General features: G+C 38.6%; 1 protein-coding gene across 1 annotated transcript; it reads right to left on the bottom strand.

The window, feature by feature from the left end:
* Positions 1–331: 331 nt before the first annotated feature.
* On the bottom strand, positions 332–18,367 carry slc30a2 (solute carrier family 30 member 2). Its single transcript, XM_085432440.1, has 8 exons — positions 18,285–18,367; positions 8,146–8,357; positions 7,149–7,295; positions 5,511–5,664; positions 4,889–5,108; positions 4,480–4,585; positions 1,645–1,779; positions 332–1,408 (listed from the first exon to the last, which is right to left on the bottom strand). The coding sequence occupies exons 1-8, from the start codon at positions 18,365–18,367 to the stop codon at positions 1,263–1,265; spliced, it is 1,203 nt and encodes a 400-aa protein (XP_085288566.1). The 3' UTR covers positions 332–1,262.
* Positions 18,368–19,352: the final 985 nt, after the last annotated feature.

Raw genomic sequence — 19,352 nt, 5'->3', positions numbered from 1 at the left:
GGTTGTACAGAACTCAGTGGAACAAAGAAGCGTCACCTCTCTTAAGTCAGGACCTCAATAAACACTTTCTTTGAACGTCTATTGTCTCATTATCGAGTAACACTTCTTATGTAATGCAACATAATATTAACTTTGTAAACTGTGCTAATTATTAGATTCACAAAGGAAGGATTTACCTTACTGTAGGAATAGCTATAAGCCTAATCACTGTATGTGCTCATTTATTTGGCAGTGTTTTCTGTTTACTTACATTAAGCCTGAAATGAAACATGCTGAGGCGCAAGTAAAACAGAACTGTTATTTTTTTAAAAAGAAACAAATAAAAACTTAATACACAGTGACATCAATAAATAATGTCACTGTGTCTTTAAGGTGTTTTAATACAGAATTTATGGTAAAGTATAACTCATAACTTCTGAATTTTAGCTGGTATGACTGTTCTTAATTTAAAATAGGGTGTCTGATGGAGAACAATTACTATTATTGATCATTTCTATGCATCACTTATATCTATTTTCAACCTTGAGCTTGTGCACAGGCATTTCCACCAAAAAAGTGGTACTTGTGACCAAAAGTGGGCACCATCTCTACACCACAAAATGTCTTATCCCAAAGATGGACATCTGTCATTATGAAGGAACTACCACATAAAGTTATTTCCATGATAAGTACTCGAGTTTCTGCCAGTAACTTTACAGATAACCAGTGGGCTGATTCTTAAAAGGCACCAAGGTAGAACAGAGCAGAACTGGCACCATATTACTGAAAATAAGATATTAGTGGTCCTTAAATAAATAGTATTGTGATGTGATCTTTGTTTTGTTGAGGAAATTAATTAGAAGAGGTCAGATTTTTGGTAAAATGTGTTTTTTTTTTCAGGGCCCTACTTTCCTTTATTCTTGAAAACTTCCTTACAAGCTAGCACCAGCAACCCCAAGGACAGCTTCACCCTGATGATTCTTGTGAAATTGTCTCAGTTTGTGATGGAAATAAAGCAGGCCACCCCTTTTTGAAGGACTTTGAATGAACTGGCATATTCCATGTTAGCATGGAGCTTTGGTATCAGGACTCTACTATCAGCACAAGGATGATTTCACTGTCAAATCTTTTAAAACTTAATGGCAAAAACAACCCAAAAATTCTTTCCTTGAAGGGAAGCTGCTCTGTGAATACATCCCTCACGACTCCAGACCACCAGGAGAGAATGACAATCTGTCTTAGTCATCCATGTCCTGCTGGGTCCAGTCCACTCTGGTTGTTTATCAGTCACTGGGGTCCTGGCAGTGGGAGCAGTAGCTCATGTCTTCAGAGTAGAGCTCTACCTGGATGGTGATGCTGTAGAAACCAAACTTGGTGTGGAGTAGGTCAGTGGCCTCCTGCAGCACAGACTGCTGGTCAGTGCCCTCCTCTGGTGGTGAAACAAGAAGGTAAAAATGAACAGAGTGAGTGTGGTTTACTCTACTGTGGTCTGTGAGGGGTGTAACTCAGAAATCCACATTTCGTATCACAGTTTTCTCTTCCCATATCGGAATATGCCGGCTAATGCTCATCAGCCATGTGGAGCTTTTAATGTCGGGTTAAAGTAGCCTTAATTCCCTGTGCCTCTCACTGTACTATGCACTGTAGATCAGTGTGTTACTTTACCTACAGCCAGGTGAACAGAAACCAGCGCCTGGCCCAGAGTCAGAGCCCAGAGGTGCAGGCAGTGCATGGACTTCACAGCTTTCACAGACAGCAGCACCTCCTTCACCGAGTTAAACTCGATTCCTTTAGGGGACCCTGAAAAACAACGGGCCATCAAAATTAAGACACACCAAGTTAACAGTACGTCTGTGAATGTGTGGCTCACATGCAAACAGTCTGCTTCAGATACACAGAGACTTTGTAGAGCTGATTTTGGCCTGGTATACAGAACAATATTATTCCTTGATAAGCACACAGTGATATATTTTATTTTACTGATCTACAGGTTGAAAAGAAGTCAAATTTGACTAAAATCATGACTAGTTATACAGTAGTTAATTAAAACTAGTCACTACAACTATAGAGACAATGTGTAGGAGGCATTCCTGCACATGAGACTAAGGTAGTTGCATGACTGCCTTCAAAATTTGTTTTGTGTACTACAATATCTATTCTGAAGATCTTAAATCTGGGAAATATTTCTACGTTAAGATTATAAAAACACTAAAACTAACAGTGAAAGTAATAAAAATAGGCTAAAATTGGACATTTCAAACTATATAAACAGACAAACCTAAAAGGGAAACAAAAAAGTAAATTCAACCCAAAAAGAAATATAAATGCAAACTAATCATAAATACAAGTATTAAAACTCTGATGTATGTATACAGTATTACATCAGATACATGGCTCTCATGCACGTTATCATTTTGCTCATTGACACCAAACTGTTTCAAAGATGCCCAAAAGCTACTTTGGGTCATCGTGTGAAAGTTCAGTGACGTGCAAAGACTTGGGTGATCTAATATCTCAGGGCATCCCCAGGATGTGACCATCTGTCCTCTTTGTTCTGTGCTAGGAAAACCACAGACGCGTTTCTCTGCTGTTTTACACAAACATGCCATGTGGAGCTTGGAGACATACATATCTGAAGCCATGAATACTTCAGTTAGGCTCCAAATATGTTGTTTTTTGCACTTCTACGTGACATAACTGTCCTTTGCAACATGTGATGTTAACCTTTTTCATACCAGGTCAAAGCCTGACAGCTGGATCCTAGCTGCAGGCATCATGGTCAGAAATATCACATAAGCTTAATTTAAAGCAATATTCAACCTTTCTCAAAAGAGTTTTTTCTAATAAACAGCATAAACTGATGCAGGGTAGCTGCATGCTTGTTTCTGAGCGTTGACCTAAAACAAGCTGCTGGCTTTAACAGCAGTGTTACTGAACTTTATAGGTATTGGTAGGCTGGCGGTTTCTCCCTTTTCCAATCTCATATCAAGCTGAGACACTGAATTTATAGCTTGAAGAGTCAGGAAATAAAAATCAGATTTATGTTTGTTGGATTTTTTTGTGTTTTTTTCTTTGGCTCGTATTCCTGTTTATCTACTTTTCGCGATATCGGGCACCCATGAATATAGCAAAGGTAGTTTGTGGTGTTTAAGGCAACAAAAATATAATTAGAAAAACTGCACAATGTATTTTTCCACCAACTGTGATAGATTTACCAAAAAAAAATGTACAAATGAAATCAAATCCACCAATTTAGTTTTAAGCAGTTTCACCGGGAACTGTGTTGTTGTTTTTTTCATACTAAACTATTGCTAACCAAAAGAAGCATGTAATTGAAATTACAGCAAGGGAGCTGCCATTAATCATTACATTCTGCTGTTAGCCTGAGCTTCTTGTTACGGGCAGTTGCACAGTTTCTTCTGCACAGTAAGGCCTCGATTATACTCTGCTTCAAACACAAACAGCTGGAGAAACCACGGCATCCATGTTTGGTGCATTGTAATGCAAAGTCTCTGCAGCTGAGTCTTCACTCGCAGAAAAATGAAGCAGGCATGCAAACATCTGCACAGACATGAAGAAGAAATTTAAGTCACTCTAAGCCAAGCCTAGAGGAGGAGACGCTATAACAGTTATATTTTTATTTCATCTTATTTTATCTTTATTTAGATTTCAAACTGAAAGGGTGTGACAGAAGCTACAGCTTATATAACATCTGCCCTTGATGCCACAATCATGTAAGGAAAATTGTGAACTAGATTTTAAACCTCAGATTTAACACAATAAAAGAAGAAAAAGAAATAATAATCATTCATGTCAAATCCAGCTACAGATGAACCCGTTGTATCGAAAGCATCTTCACATTAAACATTTATCACAGTATTGAAAAATGTATTTTTCTGGACGATCTTTTTAAGAAGTTTCAGTGTGATGCAGGTTTTTCTTTCAGGACAACAACCTTAGGACACAAAAACTGGCCTGACTTCATACTGGACTTATTGGATTGGATTTGTTATAATTCCATTTTAAGAACTTCTGGAGATATTATGTTGCAATTGTACATTTTATGCTTTGAATCAAATTTTTGAACTTCAATGTGTTTAATTAAATTATAATAAATAAATATCAAATTTATTGACTTACAACAGGGTTTGTTATCATTACATGGGTTTTTGTTTTGTTTTTTTGAGTAACTGCATTATAATTTCTGACAAGAGTTTGTGAGTTTTTCAAATACATGTTTTTCCATTTTGAGCCCACAACGTCAGTTCCCTCCTGCACTCAAAGACAGGCATTTCTATCTGGAGAACCCAGTATGTAGATAGATCAGTGGCGCAACAAGCAAGAGGAAAAACACATATGTAAATCTGGTGTGAAGTACCCCTTTTGCATAATAACAAAAATACTTTATACTTCATGGGAACTATCAGGTACAGTATATGATTCCACTATTAAAATATGAAAAAGTATTTCGAACATAAGAAGCTGTTGATTGTTTAATACCTTCCATGAGTATCCTAAAGACGTCTCTGAGGATGGTGACAGTGGTGCAGAGAACAAAGACAGAAAATAGGAACGTGCAGATGGGGTCTGCGACTTTATACTCGGGCTGAAAGAGAGAAAAGAGGTTAAGGACACTTTAAAGAGCAAGGAAAAGGGCGTCAGATGGTGATTTCCACAGTCATGAGGCACTAAAGTGCTCCAGGCACAAAAACAAGAACATCTTGCAACACAACAGAAATGCTTGAATCTTTCATCCATAATACATAAGAAACCATACATGGTTTCTTTGTACACATTCAAATATAATTCTCTAATGCTCAGAATACAAATATGCTTGTACCTGTAAGCATGTCTTTGTGCTTTTAACATGACTCTGTTTTATATCATGTAATATATCTGTTTATCTGACCCGGAAGTAGATGATGGTCGCCGCCACCATGACGCCGACACTCTGCAGCAGGTCTCCCACCACGTGGATGAAGGCAGCACGGACGCTTGTGTTACCATGACTGCCGAGGAGGGCGTGCGAGTGGCCATGAACCACGGGGCTCTGACCATCCTCGTCGATCTGGTGGTAACCGCTGCCGTGAGCGTGGAAGGTGGTCGAATGGTGGAGGATGTACGCCATGCTAGAGAAAGGAAACGAGACAAAGGGTCATCAGTTGTATTCGCATGCCTTGCTTCATGGCACTCAGGAAACAGATGTGCTCTTCTAAGATATGACGGAATACCGTCATATCTTAGAAGAGCACATCTGTCCATCATTTTTCTCAATCAGATCCTCCCTTTTGCTTCTTGCATCTGGTCTCATTAGACCGAGATGTCAGTAGAGGAAATGTGAGTGAGGTCGCCATGGTTACAGCCATCTTTTAAATACTGTCTATGGTTTTTTTTAGTAAAATATTTGTAATTTTTTTTATTATTAGTAAAAGTAATGGTAATATTATGTAATGGTGTCAATAGCAGCAGCATACATTGAGAGCAAAGTTTTTACAAGCGTTAATATACTTTTAAAGGTGTGAAGCACTCACACAATATTGACGATGACAGCACAGCCAGAGGTGACCAGCATGACGTGTCCATCAATCTCATAGTCGTTACGTACGATCCTCTCAATGGCCAAGTAGACCAGAGCTCCAGTGACGATCCAGATGGACATGACGGAGATGAATGCCCCGAGGATCTCTGGAAGAAGAAGAAAATCATGAACCTTTATTACTTTATTGTAGTCATGCAGTTCATCACAGATAATAAGGAGGCACATCTACTGTATGCTGCTGACCATATACTTTTAAAATTAAACTGCTTCTTCTGAGCTTAAACTAAACTGACTTTACTAATACGTTGATGGCCTCAATCACCAGTTCCCTGTCTTAGTAAATGCAAGTTAATGTTCATCTTGTAAATGATGGTCAATATAGCAGGCTACACTTAAACTCTACACCATATGAGCCTCCCGCTGTACTTCAGTCAGAGTCATTACTTGCTCAAAACAAGTCGTCTCAAAATAGCAAAAAGATTTCAGATCAAGGCTTTAAAACAGGAATTCATAACTAATGGATGATTTCATAGATGCCAAGTCTGTCTTAATAGGTGTTTGCTTTTCCAAGGGTTGAGGCTAAACACTGCGCTCTCTATAATCTGTATCTGGAATCTGTCTATATAATTTCTCCTTGTGTAAGCCACCACGTGAACATCATGCACCTGATATATAGGACAAATCATTTAAATAAAAAAAGGATGAAGACAGTATTTTTTCTTAGTATAAAAATGCTCCCAGGAGAAGGTTAGCAGAAAATCGATCTATCCATTTTCTGCCACCTGCATAGGACTGTGTCATGATACTAGCAGTCTTTACAGAAATGATCAGGCCTCCCTCTCTACAACCACAGCTTCCAGCTCTTGTGACACTAAAGTGTTCCCAAGCCAGCCGAGAGACATGATTTCTGCAGCGTATCCTGGGTCTACTCCAGGTCCTCATCCCATACTATGCCAGAAACATTTCAGCTAGGAGGTGGTAGGTGTGTTACTCAGATAGCCAAACCACCTTAATTGTCTCCTTTCAAGGAGGAGAAGCAGCAGACTGACTGCAACTAGAAATCCCGTTGATAAGAATTATGAACAAAGTTGGTAACAAAGAGCAACCCTTTACCAAACTGCAGCACCACTGGACTCTTGGAGAACCAGAAGGACATGTTTAAATGCCTTCTTCACAAAACACATCAAAACTGAAGGAAGGCCACATCATTTCTCCTGAATCCAAAGTTTATACTGTTTAGATTATTCTCTCCTGTATCTTGGTGTAGATGTTTTCAGGCAGGCTGATGAGAGCGATCACTTGAAGATAGAAAACAGCCTCTAGTTCCTTTTCTTAAAAAGTGAGATCATCAATCCAGGCTGACATTACCTGCCCCAACCTTTACACAGGGATACACCAGGGTGTGCAATCAGAATAGCCACAATACATCTAGTGACTCAAGCAAGTTGAGGCCATGTAGAGTTTATTTTGCCCATGTGCAGTTTACATGGACAAAATAAAGGAAAATCTACACAAAATAACTCAGGCCCAGGAACTCCTACAAATGACCAGCAATATAATGCATATACGAAATGTTTGTCTCCAGCATCCAGTCGACATGAAGCTGAAGCTGAATTCTTATTATTCTCACCTGATCTGTGCCAACCAAAGTTCATGGTTTTGGTGGGCGGTCTGGAGGAGATCCACAGGGAGAACAGGCTCACCATCATGCTGCCAAAGTCTGTCAGAAGGTGGGCCGCATCAGTCATGATGGCCAGGCTGTGGGCCAGGTAGCCTCCTGTAAATCAGGAGGAAAAATGACACTGGGCACAAATGATAATGTATATGAGCCACGAGACTGCGTTTATAATAGTCTGCTTAAAGATAAGGAAAGACACATAATCCAACTCATGTCACTTTTTTTTTTGTGGTATGTACATAAATGTTGAATACGATATCCAAACAGAACAGAGCAAACAGAAAGTGTGAAGCTGTGTTTATTTTCATTCACATTTAGCTAATAAAAAAGATTTTTATTAAAAAGTGTGTCGTAGCTCGCCAACTGTGAAAGTACCTGCTGGGTAATAACATCTCTTTTAATAGCTTTTAAATACACCCATCTTAGACACTCAGAGGTATATTAAACATGTGATTTAAAGCCTCAGTTGCCTCAGGTAAAAGAGCGATTTTATTCTTTTAGATCATTTTAAATATCCGTGCAACCAGCCAGTGAATGTCAGCCACCATTTTATTCTCTTAACAGTAAAAAAGTTACACTATAAAAAGAAAAATGAACCTACACTTTTACAGGGAAATAAAGGAGTTCCTCAATAGTTCACCACTGAAGCATTTCTTGCTATGATGCTTATAATGATACTAACGTCTGCATGAACACTTGTCTGCATGATTTTTTTGCTCCTGTCAAAAGTGATCATTTGGTCAAATGTAAAAGCTTCCTATGCTTAATAAGTGCTTATAACCATCTTCTTGTCATAAGTATTGTGTCCCACACAAATCTCCACACTTTCTGGTGTGTGAATATAGGGAAGTTTATTTATGTCCAAATGGTTGAGAAGGCACATAACAAATTAGGTCACCATTCAAGCTGCTTTCTTTTCTCATTCATTTCTTTTCTTGGTGCTTCTCACCTATGACCTCGCCAATCATGAAGACGAGGCAGACTGCTGAAGCGATGTAGAGTTTCTTCTTGGCCAGCAGCTTGTCCACGCTCTCCTCGCATGCCGACGCTTTGGGGCCGTGGCAGTGAGTGCCGACGGGTCGTTTCAGCTCGATGGCGCCCGACATGCCTCCATTCTTTAAAGGGAAGTCTGAATAATGTTCTTTGGAGTCTGGAAAGGAGCTGCAGGGGGCAGAAAATAAACAGTAGTATATTTTCACAGCTTGAATGAGTGAGCTTGCCATGAAGGATGCTATTATCACTTAGCTGCTGCTGATCAAACAATGTGACCCTCAAGCTGTTCCTCCTGAAGAACCTACCTATGATGCACAGGGCTGCCATTATAATCTTACACCTGCAGTATTGTGCTGTTGCTCTAGCTTTCAGTACCACATTTAAACATACTTGGTTACATCACCTGTATCAGCTGTAATGTTTGATTTTTTTCAGGTAATGAATGAACAGAGTTGTTCGCTGTGGTTTTTGATGTTTCATTTGTTATATATTTTTACGCATTTGTTTATTGTAAAGCTTTTATGTGACCTTCCCTGGGAAAGAAGGAAATTAGCAATTTTGGCATGTTTACATCTCACCTTTTTCTACATAATGATGTGAGTTACTTGGACTATTAAATAAATAATAAATATAAAATAATAAATATGAGTGTTGTCACAGAGACAGTTCCCAGTTCAAACCCTAACTGACAAGCATGCTGGGTTAACTGGTAATTCTACACTGATCATAAATGAGAGGTAGATAAGATGTGCTCCAAAGCTCAGTTTTAATGCATTGTTAAATGAGGTCAGTGCAAATAGAAAAGCACTATATACAGTATAAATATTATAAATCATACTGGGCTGTTCAGACAGAAAACATTATATCTGAAGATGTGAGCTAGTCTGCAGTGTGATGGGTGCATTTAAAGATAAATCTACTTATTAAGAAAAAAAATTATTTTTGTATCTTCTAACCGACATGTCTGTTAAAACAATGTAATTTCAGCCTTAGTAAAACCCCCTGTCCGATCTCATGGAGGCCGGCTTTTTGTCCATCCTTGTAACAGCAGCACAGCTGAGGTGGGGTTTTTTAGCTGATGTTACAGCGCAGCAGATCATCTTTTGATAGAGTCCCCATGGTTTACAAAGTGGAAACCTGACAGAGTGCATCGCAGTCAGTGTTCACTTAAGTGAAAGAATGGTGTGCCGTTTCGTTCGATGAAGAACCCATTAAAATCGATTCATGTTGACAGTGAAGGAGGGTGAACAGACTGCCCTGTTTTACAGTCCAGAACTTCACGTCACGACTGCTCCTGAGTTTTAATAACTCATAAGCGCTCCATCTTAGGTCTTGTGCGTTGTGTTGTTTTCTATTCATCCAGGTTACAGCAGTGTTTTAATTGACAACAAATTTGTGAATGAAAGTCATATCTATCCAAAATGTTGTAAAACAAGCAAACAACAACAACAACAACGAATAAACAAACAGCAAACAACAACAACGAATAAACAAACAGCAAACAACAACAAAAACCTTAAGAAAGTGTAACAATCCTTTGACAAGCAAATTATAAAATTAGTGCTTCTTGTGTATAATAAATCAGACTGTAAACTTGAAGCCAGACACTGCCCAAACATCAAACATATAACAACAAATAGATAAATGTTTTTTTAATACTCCATCCATCTATTTTATTTACCATTAATCCTATTAGGACTGCCAAGGTTTGGAGACTATACCTGTTGTTTGGCAAGAAGAAGGATGTACCCAGTACTGGTCACCCATCAACCACAGAGATTCACAGAGACAACAGACAACCATTCAAACCCAGTACCAGGTAATTCCAAAGGAATCTGAAGGAAGTTGATTAGAATACAAAAACATGTGTACACTGGACAATCTTTTGTCTTCAGAACTGCCTTAATTCTTATAGCACAGATGGAACAAGGTTCTGGGTCTAAAGGTTGCTGAGTTGACCTAATACCTAATAATCTGGCCTGTTTATTTGGTAATTTAGTAAATTAAAACAGTAGCAGTGGTAAAATAAATAATACTGTAATCATTTAATAGTTGCCATTCTGTTCATTTTGCACATAAATACAGAATCTTTTCATTTAACACCATCTTGCCCATCTACAATAAGATGCTTTTCATTTGAAAGTCAATTTTTCAGTGTTCAATCGGGACATTACAGATCTATGTATACTTGAACCCTAGCAAGATGCAGACCCGACTGGATTACTGCTGAGAATAAAAGAAAATGCTGACCTTTCCATTTATTTTCTATCTTTGTCTCTCTCTCTTACACACACACACACACACAGGTTGCTGTTCTTATCATGCGTGGGGGAGGATTCGATGATGTGACTAATGAGGTGGAAAAAAGCTAATTTGGCCTCACTTGAGATAACCAGACACACACTTTAATGTCACACTCTTCACAAAGGAGATTGCGAGCGCTGTACGATTATCACACACACACTCGTCTTCGAAGATGTCCAACCTCAAAAGAAGCAGCCAGGCGGAAAACAGATTCTGTTCAATTATACCACCGGGACACGAGAGAAAACCACACACACACACACACACACACACACACACACACACACACACACACACACACACACACACACACACAATGAAACCTTGGGGTGATGATAAATTCCAGAGTGTGCAGAAAAAAAATATCCTGTTCAAAAGATTCATGCAAAATATCCTCAGACATTAAACACACTGTGTGGCCTGCAGCGCAACATTGTCGGGGGGGGGGGGCGCCTGTTAAGCAAACATCTGTGCCATTAACATCTGTAACCCTTCTGCCAAATTCAAACATAACAAGATTTTTTTTAATCTCTTTCTGAAGGTAAACTGAACAACAGTGAATGTTGGTGTATACATGTGTACATATATGCTAGTATATGCATTTGTATATAGGTGTGTGTACATATACAGTGGGGCAAAAAAGTATTTAGTCAGCCACCGATTGTGCAAGTTCCCCCACTTAAAATGATGACAGAGGTCAGTAATTTGCACCAGAGGTACACTTCAACTGTGAGAGACAGAATGTGAAAAAAAAATCCATGAATCCACATGGTAGGATTTGTAAAGAATTTATTCATAAATTAGGGTGGAAAATAAGTATTTGGTCACCTCAAACATGGAAAATCTCTGGCTCTCACAGACCTGTAACGTCTTCTGTAAGACGCTTTTCTGTCCCCCACTCGTTACCTGTATGAATGGCACCTGTTTGAACTCATCATCTGTATAAAAGACACCTGTCCACAGCCTCAAACAGTCAGACTCCAAACTCCGCCATGGCCAAGACCAAAGAGCTTTCGAAGGACACCAGGAAAAGTATTGTAGACCTGCACCAGACTGGGAAGAGTGAATCTACAATAGGCAAGCAGCTTGGTGTGAAAAAATCAACTGTGGGAGCAATCATCAGAAAATGGAAGACATACAAGACCACTGATAATCTCCCTCGATCTGGGGCTCCACGCAAGATCTCATCCCGTGGGGTCAAAATGATCATGAGAACGGTGAGCAAAGATCCCAGAACCACACGGGGGGACCTGGTGAATGACCTGCAGAGAGCTGGGACCAAAGTAACAAAGGTCACCATCAGTAACACACTACAACGGCAGGGAATCAAATCCCGCAGTGCCAGTGCATGTCCAGGCCCGTCTGAAGTTTGCCAGAGAGCACATGGATGATACAGCAAAGGATTGGGAGAATGTCATGTGGTCAGATGAAACCAAAGTAGAACTTTTTGGTATAAACTCAACTCGTCGTGTTTGGAGGAAGAAGAATACTGAGTTGCATCCCAAGAACACCATACCTACTGTGAAGCATGGGGGTGGAAACATCATGCTATGGGGCTGTTTTTCTGCCAAGGGGACAGGACGACTGATCCGTGTTAAGGACAGAATGAATGGGGCCATGTATCGTGAGATTTTGAGCCAAAACCTCCTTCCATCAGTGAGAACTTTGAAGATGAAACGAGGCTGGGTCTTCCAACATGACAATGATCCAAAACACACCGCCCGGGCAACAAAGGAGTGGCTCCGTAAGAAGCATTTGAAAGTCCTGGAGTGGCCTAGCCAGTCTCCAGACCTCAACCCCATAGAAAATCTGTGGCGGGAGTTGAAAGTCCGTGTTGCTCGGCGACAGCCCCAAAACATCACTGCTCTCGAGAAGATCTGCATGGAGGAATGGGCCAAAATACCAGCTACTGTGTGTGCAAACCTGGTAAAGACCTATAGTAAACGTTTGACCTCTGTTATTGCCAACAAAGGTTATGTTACAAAGTATTGAGTTGTATTTTTGTTATTGACCAAATACTTATTTTCCACCCTGATTTACGAATAAATTCTTTACAAATCCTACCATGTGGATTCATGGATTTTTTTTTTTCACATTCTGTCTCTCACAGTTGAAGTGTACCTCTGGTGCAAATTACTGACCTCTGTCATTATTTTAGGTGGGGGAACTTGCACAATCGGTGGCTGACTAAATACTTTTTTGCCCCACTGTATATGGATTTCTTGTCATCTTATTACTCCATTTATTTTAATCTGTTCTGTTTATTTTGCCTACATTATCCTTATGTTCAGCACTTGTTCAACACCTGATGTCTTTTAAACATGCTATACAAATAAAGCTGATTTGACTAAAGGTGGACTTAATGGTGGTTTTACATTTATTAAGGGTGAAATGTTTTTGTTTGCACTTTCTTACTTTCTCATCCAAAAATCCTGGTGCAAATGAATACCTCATGAAGTTACTGCTTATTTTATTTGATCTTGGTAGTAAATTGCACTGTTCTTTTGGAAACTATATGGTTGTTGGTCAGCACTCCTTAATCAAGTGGCTCCTTGGCTTTAAACACTGAAAACACTCCCAGCCAACCGCAGTAATACCGCAGCTGTGCCTTAAACTGGCTCAGTAGCATTCAGCACTAATTTGTCAAGTCAAATAGTCAAATCCATTAATTAGGTGGACATATTGTGACTGTAATATTACCTGCAAAAAACACCCCCAGAGAATTGAAAAAAGTGTGTTTAAAATGATATTTGAAATGCAAATACAAGTTTACAATTATGTGTTTTTTGCAGTCTATTTATTTCAAAGTGGTGACGATGTTTTGACCCTGGTGGTGACTGGGCTTCAATTCTTTTAAGAAATAAAAACAAATTTGAAGAAAAAGCTTTTATGTTTGTTTGTAATGTGTATTTTCCTGTTCATGCATTTTATGTGTAACACTACAGACCTTAAAAAGAACAAAAGTTGTACAAACAACAAAAAAATATATTGGTGCATTTTAGTTTTTGCTTTCAGCGTTTAGTGCTAATAGTCTTAATGTTTTTAAGTCCTTTGGTTTAAGTCAGACGATCGCAGGTCAAACATAACTGTGTCTGAGCGTTTTCAGTAGGAGAGATTGCTCCTCGTGTTGACTCTGCAGGGGGGGGAAAATAACACAATGACCAAAATATTCATCGAAACAATCAAAAGTGTCGTCACTGAGACGTTCCCTGAGTGGGATAATTCACTCAGTGGTCTGTATTTAGGGATTTACAGCCCTCTGCTGACCCCGCCTCACTTTTGGTGTCTGGCATCAATGATTATTTTTCATTTAAATACAACTAACATAAGCACAAGAATGAGATGGTACTATAAACTGCCAAAAAACCTGCTTCTGCACTCCAAATATAATAAAAAAAAAACTAGTAATTATTAATGATACATGGCTCATATTCCTCTGGCAGTCATCCTCAAGTACTTTTTTCACTGCCACCCTTACAAATTGACGATATGGCAGACCCAAGGAGTCTCCTTAAGATTATTAACATTAGATTTTCTTTTCAAAGTAGATTTCATGTCTTTGTCAATACCCCACAGGGCAGGTAAGCAGCGTTTATTGTTGCCCAGCACCGGCAGCACAAACAGAGAGAGAGACTCCTCGGGGAAAAGTCAGTGATCTGTGAAATGAAATGAGCTCTTGGAAGTCCAGCGGGGGAAAAAAACTAAATCATAAGCATTTAATTACAACTGCAATCTGCTGTATCAGAACATCCCGCAGCACTTTTGTTAACAGACAGAAGAATCTCTGCAGCGAAAAACTACTGAGCAGTGTTTTATTTTTACAGATATGCATATTAATATTTCAGCAGACAAATCAGTGGAGTACAGAATGAAAGTGATTATCATCTTATTATATCCTCATCTTTTTGTTTTATCACTTGTGATGTGCAGGCTTTAGTAAATAGGCAGTGTCTATATATATGTTTGTGTGTGTGTGTGTGTATATATATACACACACACAAACACACACATTACAGTGTTGTAAATTTGTGTTTTATACAGATGCTACATTTGTTTCTAATATTTTAATTAGAGGTTTTGAAAGCTTTACACTTGGTGAGATCTTGGTCAACAGTCCATGTTTTTAACCTTAATAAAAGGCCCTGGTTTTATCCAGATGATCCGGCTTTTTTATGTAAACAAAAACATTTATTTTTAAATGTTTGTGAACGACCCATGAGATTTGCCTTTGTTTTTCCCCAGAGAGAAGAAAGGTCCACATCAGTGCACCATAAGTCATGTTTACAGTTTACGATGATTTCACATCACATTGCAGACCGAAGTCACATTTCCTTTTCATCACTGGTCTTCAATCTGTAATATTTATTCTCATGGATTAGATTAAATCCCTAGTGACACGCCTATTATGTTGTATATTAAAATGTATATTAACAGAATTTGTTTTCAAACTCTCAATAAAATCCAATATGGTCGCATCCATTAAAATGACAACCACTTGATGTGCCTCAGCCTTGGGACCTCCCACTGAAATACCAGGAATAGGAATTATTTGCTTACATCAGTGGTTTTTAAACTGTGGGAGCTGATACAGGTGGAGTCTGACCAATCAAGGAAAATATGCAGTGGACTAAAGTTAAATAGATCTGGTTTTTCTGAAATTAAATGTGCTGACTATTATTTATTTTTTTCAAATTCAAGTTTTCTGGGGTGTGGACCTTTTGCCTTCTTTTTTGTTTTCTGGGCATGCCAGAAAACATTAAGTAACCACTAGTGTACATTAAATACTTAAATACCCCAGTTTCAATGCATCTCCCTCTGGTGGTCAATGGTTCACTCTTCAAAAATGGGACTTTTGAGTTCTGGGAGATTGAAAAATTGTTGAGATATGTATGACAGCTTGTTCCTGCCACATAAATAAATAAATAAATAAATACTTACTTAATTTTAAGTTTTGAGTGATTTTCTCAGAAATTTGAATTAGTTCAAACTTTGAGATAATCAACCTAATATTTTGACATAATAGCTGAACTCGGTGTATCCAGAGATGCCTAATTTAAAAAAGAATACACATACACCTATTGCTTATGTTTCGTGCGTGGAAACCAAAGAATCACAGGCCTGCCTCCAATGAATACAGCACATTTAAAGCAGTACTGTAGATGCCTTTTAGCTATAACTACTCCTGCTTGGTGCTGAATGACTTACTGACATTTGACTGAAAAACAAGAACAAGAACAAGAACTGCTGTGCCTTTAATATCAAAGGTTTTAATCTCCTGATTTTGGCTTTGACTAAAAATGTATTTTAATGGTCAGAATTTATTTTGCACATTTACTCTGATTAATGACAAACATTTAACAAATCTGCAGGAAGATGGAAACAGCCTTACTGAATCCACAGCACCATCAATTGGTCATCAGAGTAGTTACTGATCACTAAACGGAGTGAAAGATTTTTTGTATTTCTTTTTAACCCTGGTAACCTCAGACTCATGGCTAAAGCTTGTAAGTGGTCCACAAAGCAAAGTTTAAACATCATCAGCATAGCCATCAGTTAGATGTTGCCAACACTTTAAAAGTGAATTACATGGACGGATTAACCTCATTAGAGGTACCTGGGTAAGGATCAGTTCGCGCATCCCTTCTTTCCTCCTCAAACAGTCAGGCACTTACAAACAAATACTTTGAGTTTTTTTTTTTTATCTCAACTTACTAATTAATCATCCAATCACTTTTGTATTTGTTACTCATCCATGTTAAATTGATTTGTAATGATCTTTTACTCTATTTTCTGACATTTTATAAATGGATTAGCAATCATTGTTCCAAACTTATGCAAGCTCTTTTCTTATCATTTTCGTTTTTACTATACTTGAAAAACAAAACAGCAGATTCAAGCTGATAAAACAGAACTTCGGGTTGAGCCCTCCGGTGATATTTGGCGGTGGAAATTACATGAATTCTAAGTGATAGACTGAGTAAGTCTGACTTTGGAATCCTTGGATGCTCGTATTTATTTTATTAACTTTAATGCTAATGTTTACATCTATTCCTGTGTTTTTGATTACGAGTTCTGCTGATTCTAAAATACATCAAAAATACTGTAGAAACATTTGTGAACAATAAAGGTCACTTTACTGCCAGCTGGGGAGGAAAATGCTAAAGGTGACACTGTAAACACATGCGTGCACTTGCACAAGAACGGCGCAAATGGTGCATGAAATCCCAAATGTAGCGCCATATGCACATCTGTCTGTGTTTCTGAACACTTCTTTGAATCCCAAATGATCAGTAGGCCTATTTCACTTATTTCTACAAAATCATGTTAGAGCAATGTGCTTTTTTATTTGATTGATTCAAAATACATAAATAAATACAATACAAAGGCCCTGCAAGTTCGCACTAATATTTGCAAGTAACTAACCCTGTAAAACACGTGTTTCCCACCCGGTGGAGCTTCCCTTTTTCTTCTCCTGCTTTATAACGCGTAAAGTTTCTGCCACCTTATCTCTTTTTAATCGTGTTGTATCTGGAAATTATCTTTTAAAAAATAAATAAATAAAACAGCCAGTTTTAAAGCGTGAAATCAAAGGCATCGATTCACTTCCACCAGCTTCACTGACTTAAAAACAGTTGATCAAAGAGGTGGAAACGTGCATCATGAGGGCCTCTGAAGGCTGAAAATAACAGATAATTCGGCAGGATTATGATTAATGGCTGAGTGGGCGATTGCATTTGATTTTCCTCACGTATTTCATATTAAAGCGAGAGAGCGTCTCCACCTGTTTTTTTCTGCAGCGCGTTGAAAAATCACCAGGTGTGTTTCTGCAGCAGCCGGCTGGATGTTGAGCAAACAAAGCTGATGCACATGTTTGCATCAGCTTTGACTGTGCGCATAAAATCGTCTTTTTTTTCTTTCATTTGCTCCGCCATCTATATTTTAAACTCGGTGGTTTTTTAAATTAAATTATTAAAAGTGGTGTTTTTACACGTGGGCCTCTTTAAAATCCTATACAACTTATTTCTATAATGTGGGAGCTATTTGTTAAATACGCCAGAAAAGGAGCGCATTCCAACTATGTTTTAATATTTTTATTATCCTATCCTACAATTAAAAATTCGAACCAGCTTTGTGTATGCTTTTTAGTAATATTCTCTGCTGTGTATTTTTTGTATCAGCAGGTTTAAGCACCTATGGATTGTGTGTGTGTGTGTGTGTGTGTGTGTGTGTGTGTGTGTGTGTGTGTGTGTGTGTGTGTGTGTGTGTGTGTACCCTCTGTGATTGCAGGCTGGAGCCTCTGCTAATGACAGATGATGAGTTTTTAGCATTGCTCAGTGAACTGGCCCCGGGGCCATTTGTCACAGGCTGTCCAGAAACAAGCCAAGCATGGAAATGAATTTGTTCATTCACATAAAACAACCCGTGAGAGCCAAAGCCTGCTCAACGTGCACTATAACAACCACTCTCGGTGCGCCTTCATTACGCACGTTTATAAGATAATGTGCAACAATAGTGGATTCTTCCTGCATCTATCTTAAAATTATAATTTAAAAAATAATATTTTGAGTTTTCTATTAAAAATGTTGATGTCCTTAACAAAATCTGCTTACTTGCATTTTTCTTTAAGTGTCAGCAAACAAAGAATTGTTGTCGCGCCCCCCCCCCACACACACACACATTTTATACACAGTTTATGCCCCAAAATGACTAAATGTGTTCACATAACTTCGTCCTACATGTGGTATTATTCTTCATGCGGCTGCAGTGATACGAAGCAAAGCATTTCCCCACCTTTGCAGTTTTAGTGAATATGTCTTGGCATTCTTCTCGTCTATGAGGTGAGATTTTTCCGAATTTCCAGCATTATTATCCATTTTGCAGCCAGCAGTCAGTTGGTGTCCTGTCCGAGAGGCAAAAAAGTACGACTTTCTTTTCTAAGGTGAAGATGATGCAGGTGAGAATCGACCGCTCCGGTCTTCCTGTTGTGTAGTTAGCGCGGGGAAAACTCAGGCCGAGACCTCATTTCTGTGAGCGCAGAGACTTCAGTACAAACGAGGAAATTCCTTCATTGCAGTGCTGAGAGGCAGGAGGAGGAAACCACATGCGGCTTTTTCTGAGGGAGGTTTTAATTTGGTCTGAGTTGCAGGTTCGAACGTGGAGCTGCAGCGGCAGTAACGAGGCACACAGCGCGCTGATCACTGCAGCTGCTGTGACTGGACAGCAGAGATAACTGCAGCGCAGAGCCTGACTGATCACCCGGTGCACATCATTGGTGAATGCTAATGGGACGAGCGTGAAAGAAAGTCAATTAGCAGAAAACGTCAGCTTAAAAAAAACCCCACGCAAATATATGTATATATATATATATTTCAGATCCACCGTCACATTTTACATTCATTACAGCTTTATTTATACATATGAAAGCCAAAGGACATTTCTGTGCAATTTCTGTGTTTGTTGTTAGACAAAGGGAAACAGGACATTTTAGGCGTAACTCTAAACAGATGGGTAACAATTAATAAAATAGCTCTTATACCTAAATTATCATTATGTAGCTATGGATGAACAAATAAATAAATAGATAAACAAATAAGTAAAACATACGACTAAAGTAATACAAGGACACAGTCATATATACTAATATCCTGTACATAAAATCTCAGTTAGTCTTGGCGCCAGTCTTTTCATTCATGTCCTCTGTAGTGAACTCGCAAATCCTAAAAAGTTAAACTGAAAGATCCTTTCCCCCTCTGTTCTCAGGAGGATTTCATATTAACATTTTCGCAAAATATTTGTTTGCTTCTAAAATTCTAAAATAATACTTCTCTGTACCTGCAGGTTAATGCGGCTCTAACTAAA

This window comes from Copadichromis virginalis, linkage group LG15 (assembly GCF_057382275.1).
Source record: "Copadichromis virginalis isolate Kocher_CV1m ecotype Utaka linkage group LG15, C_Virginalis_male_GT1.1, whole genome shotgun sequence".
Lineage (NCBI taxonomy): Eukaryota > Metazoa > Chordata > Actinopteri > Cichliformes > Cichlidae > Copadichromis > Copadichromis virginalis.
Note: the sequence above shows the minus strand (reverse complement) of the source record. Positions and strands in the feature narration are given on the sequence as shown.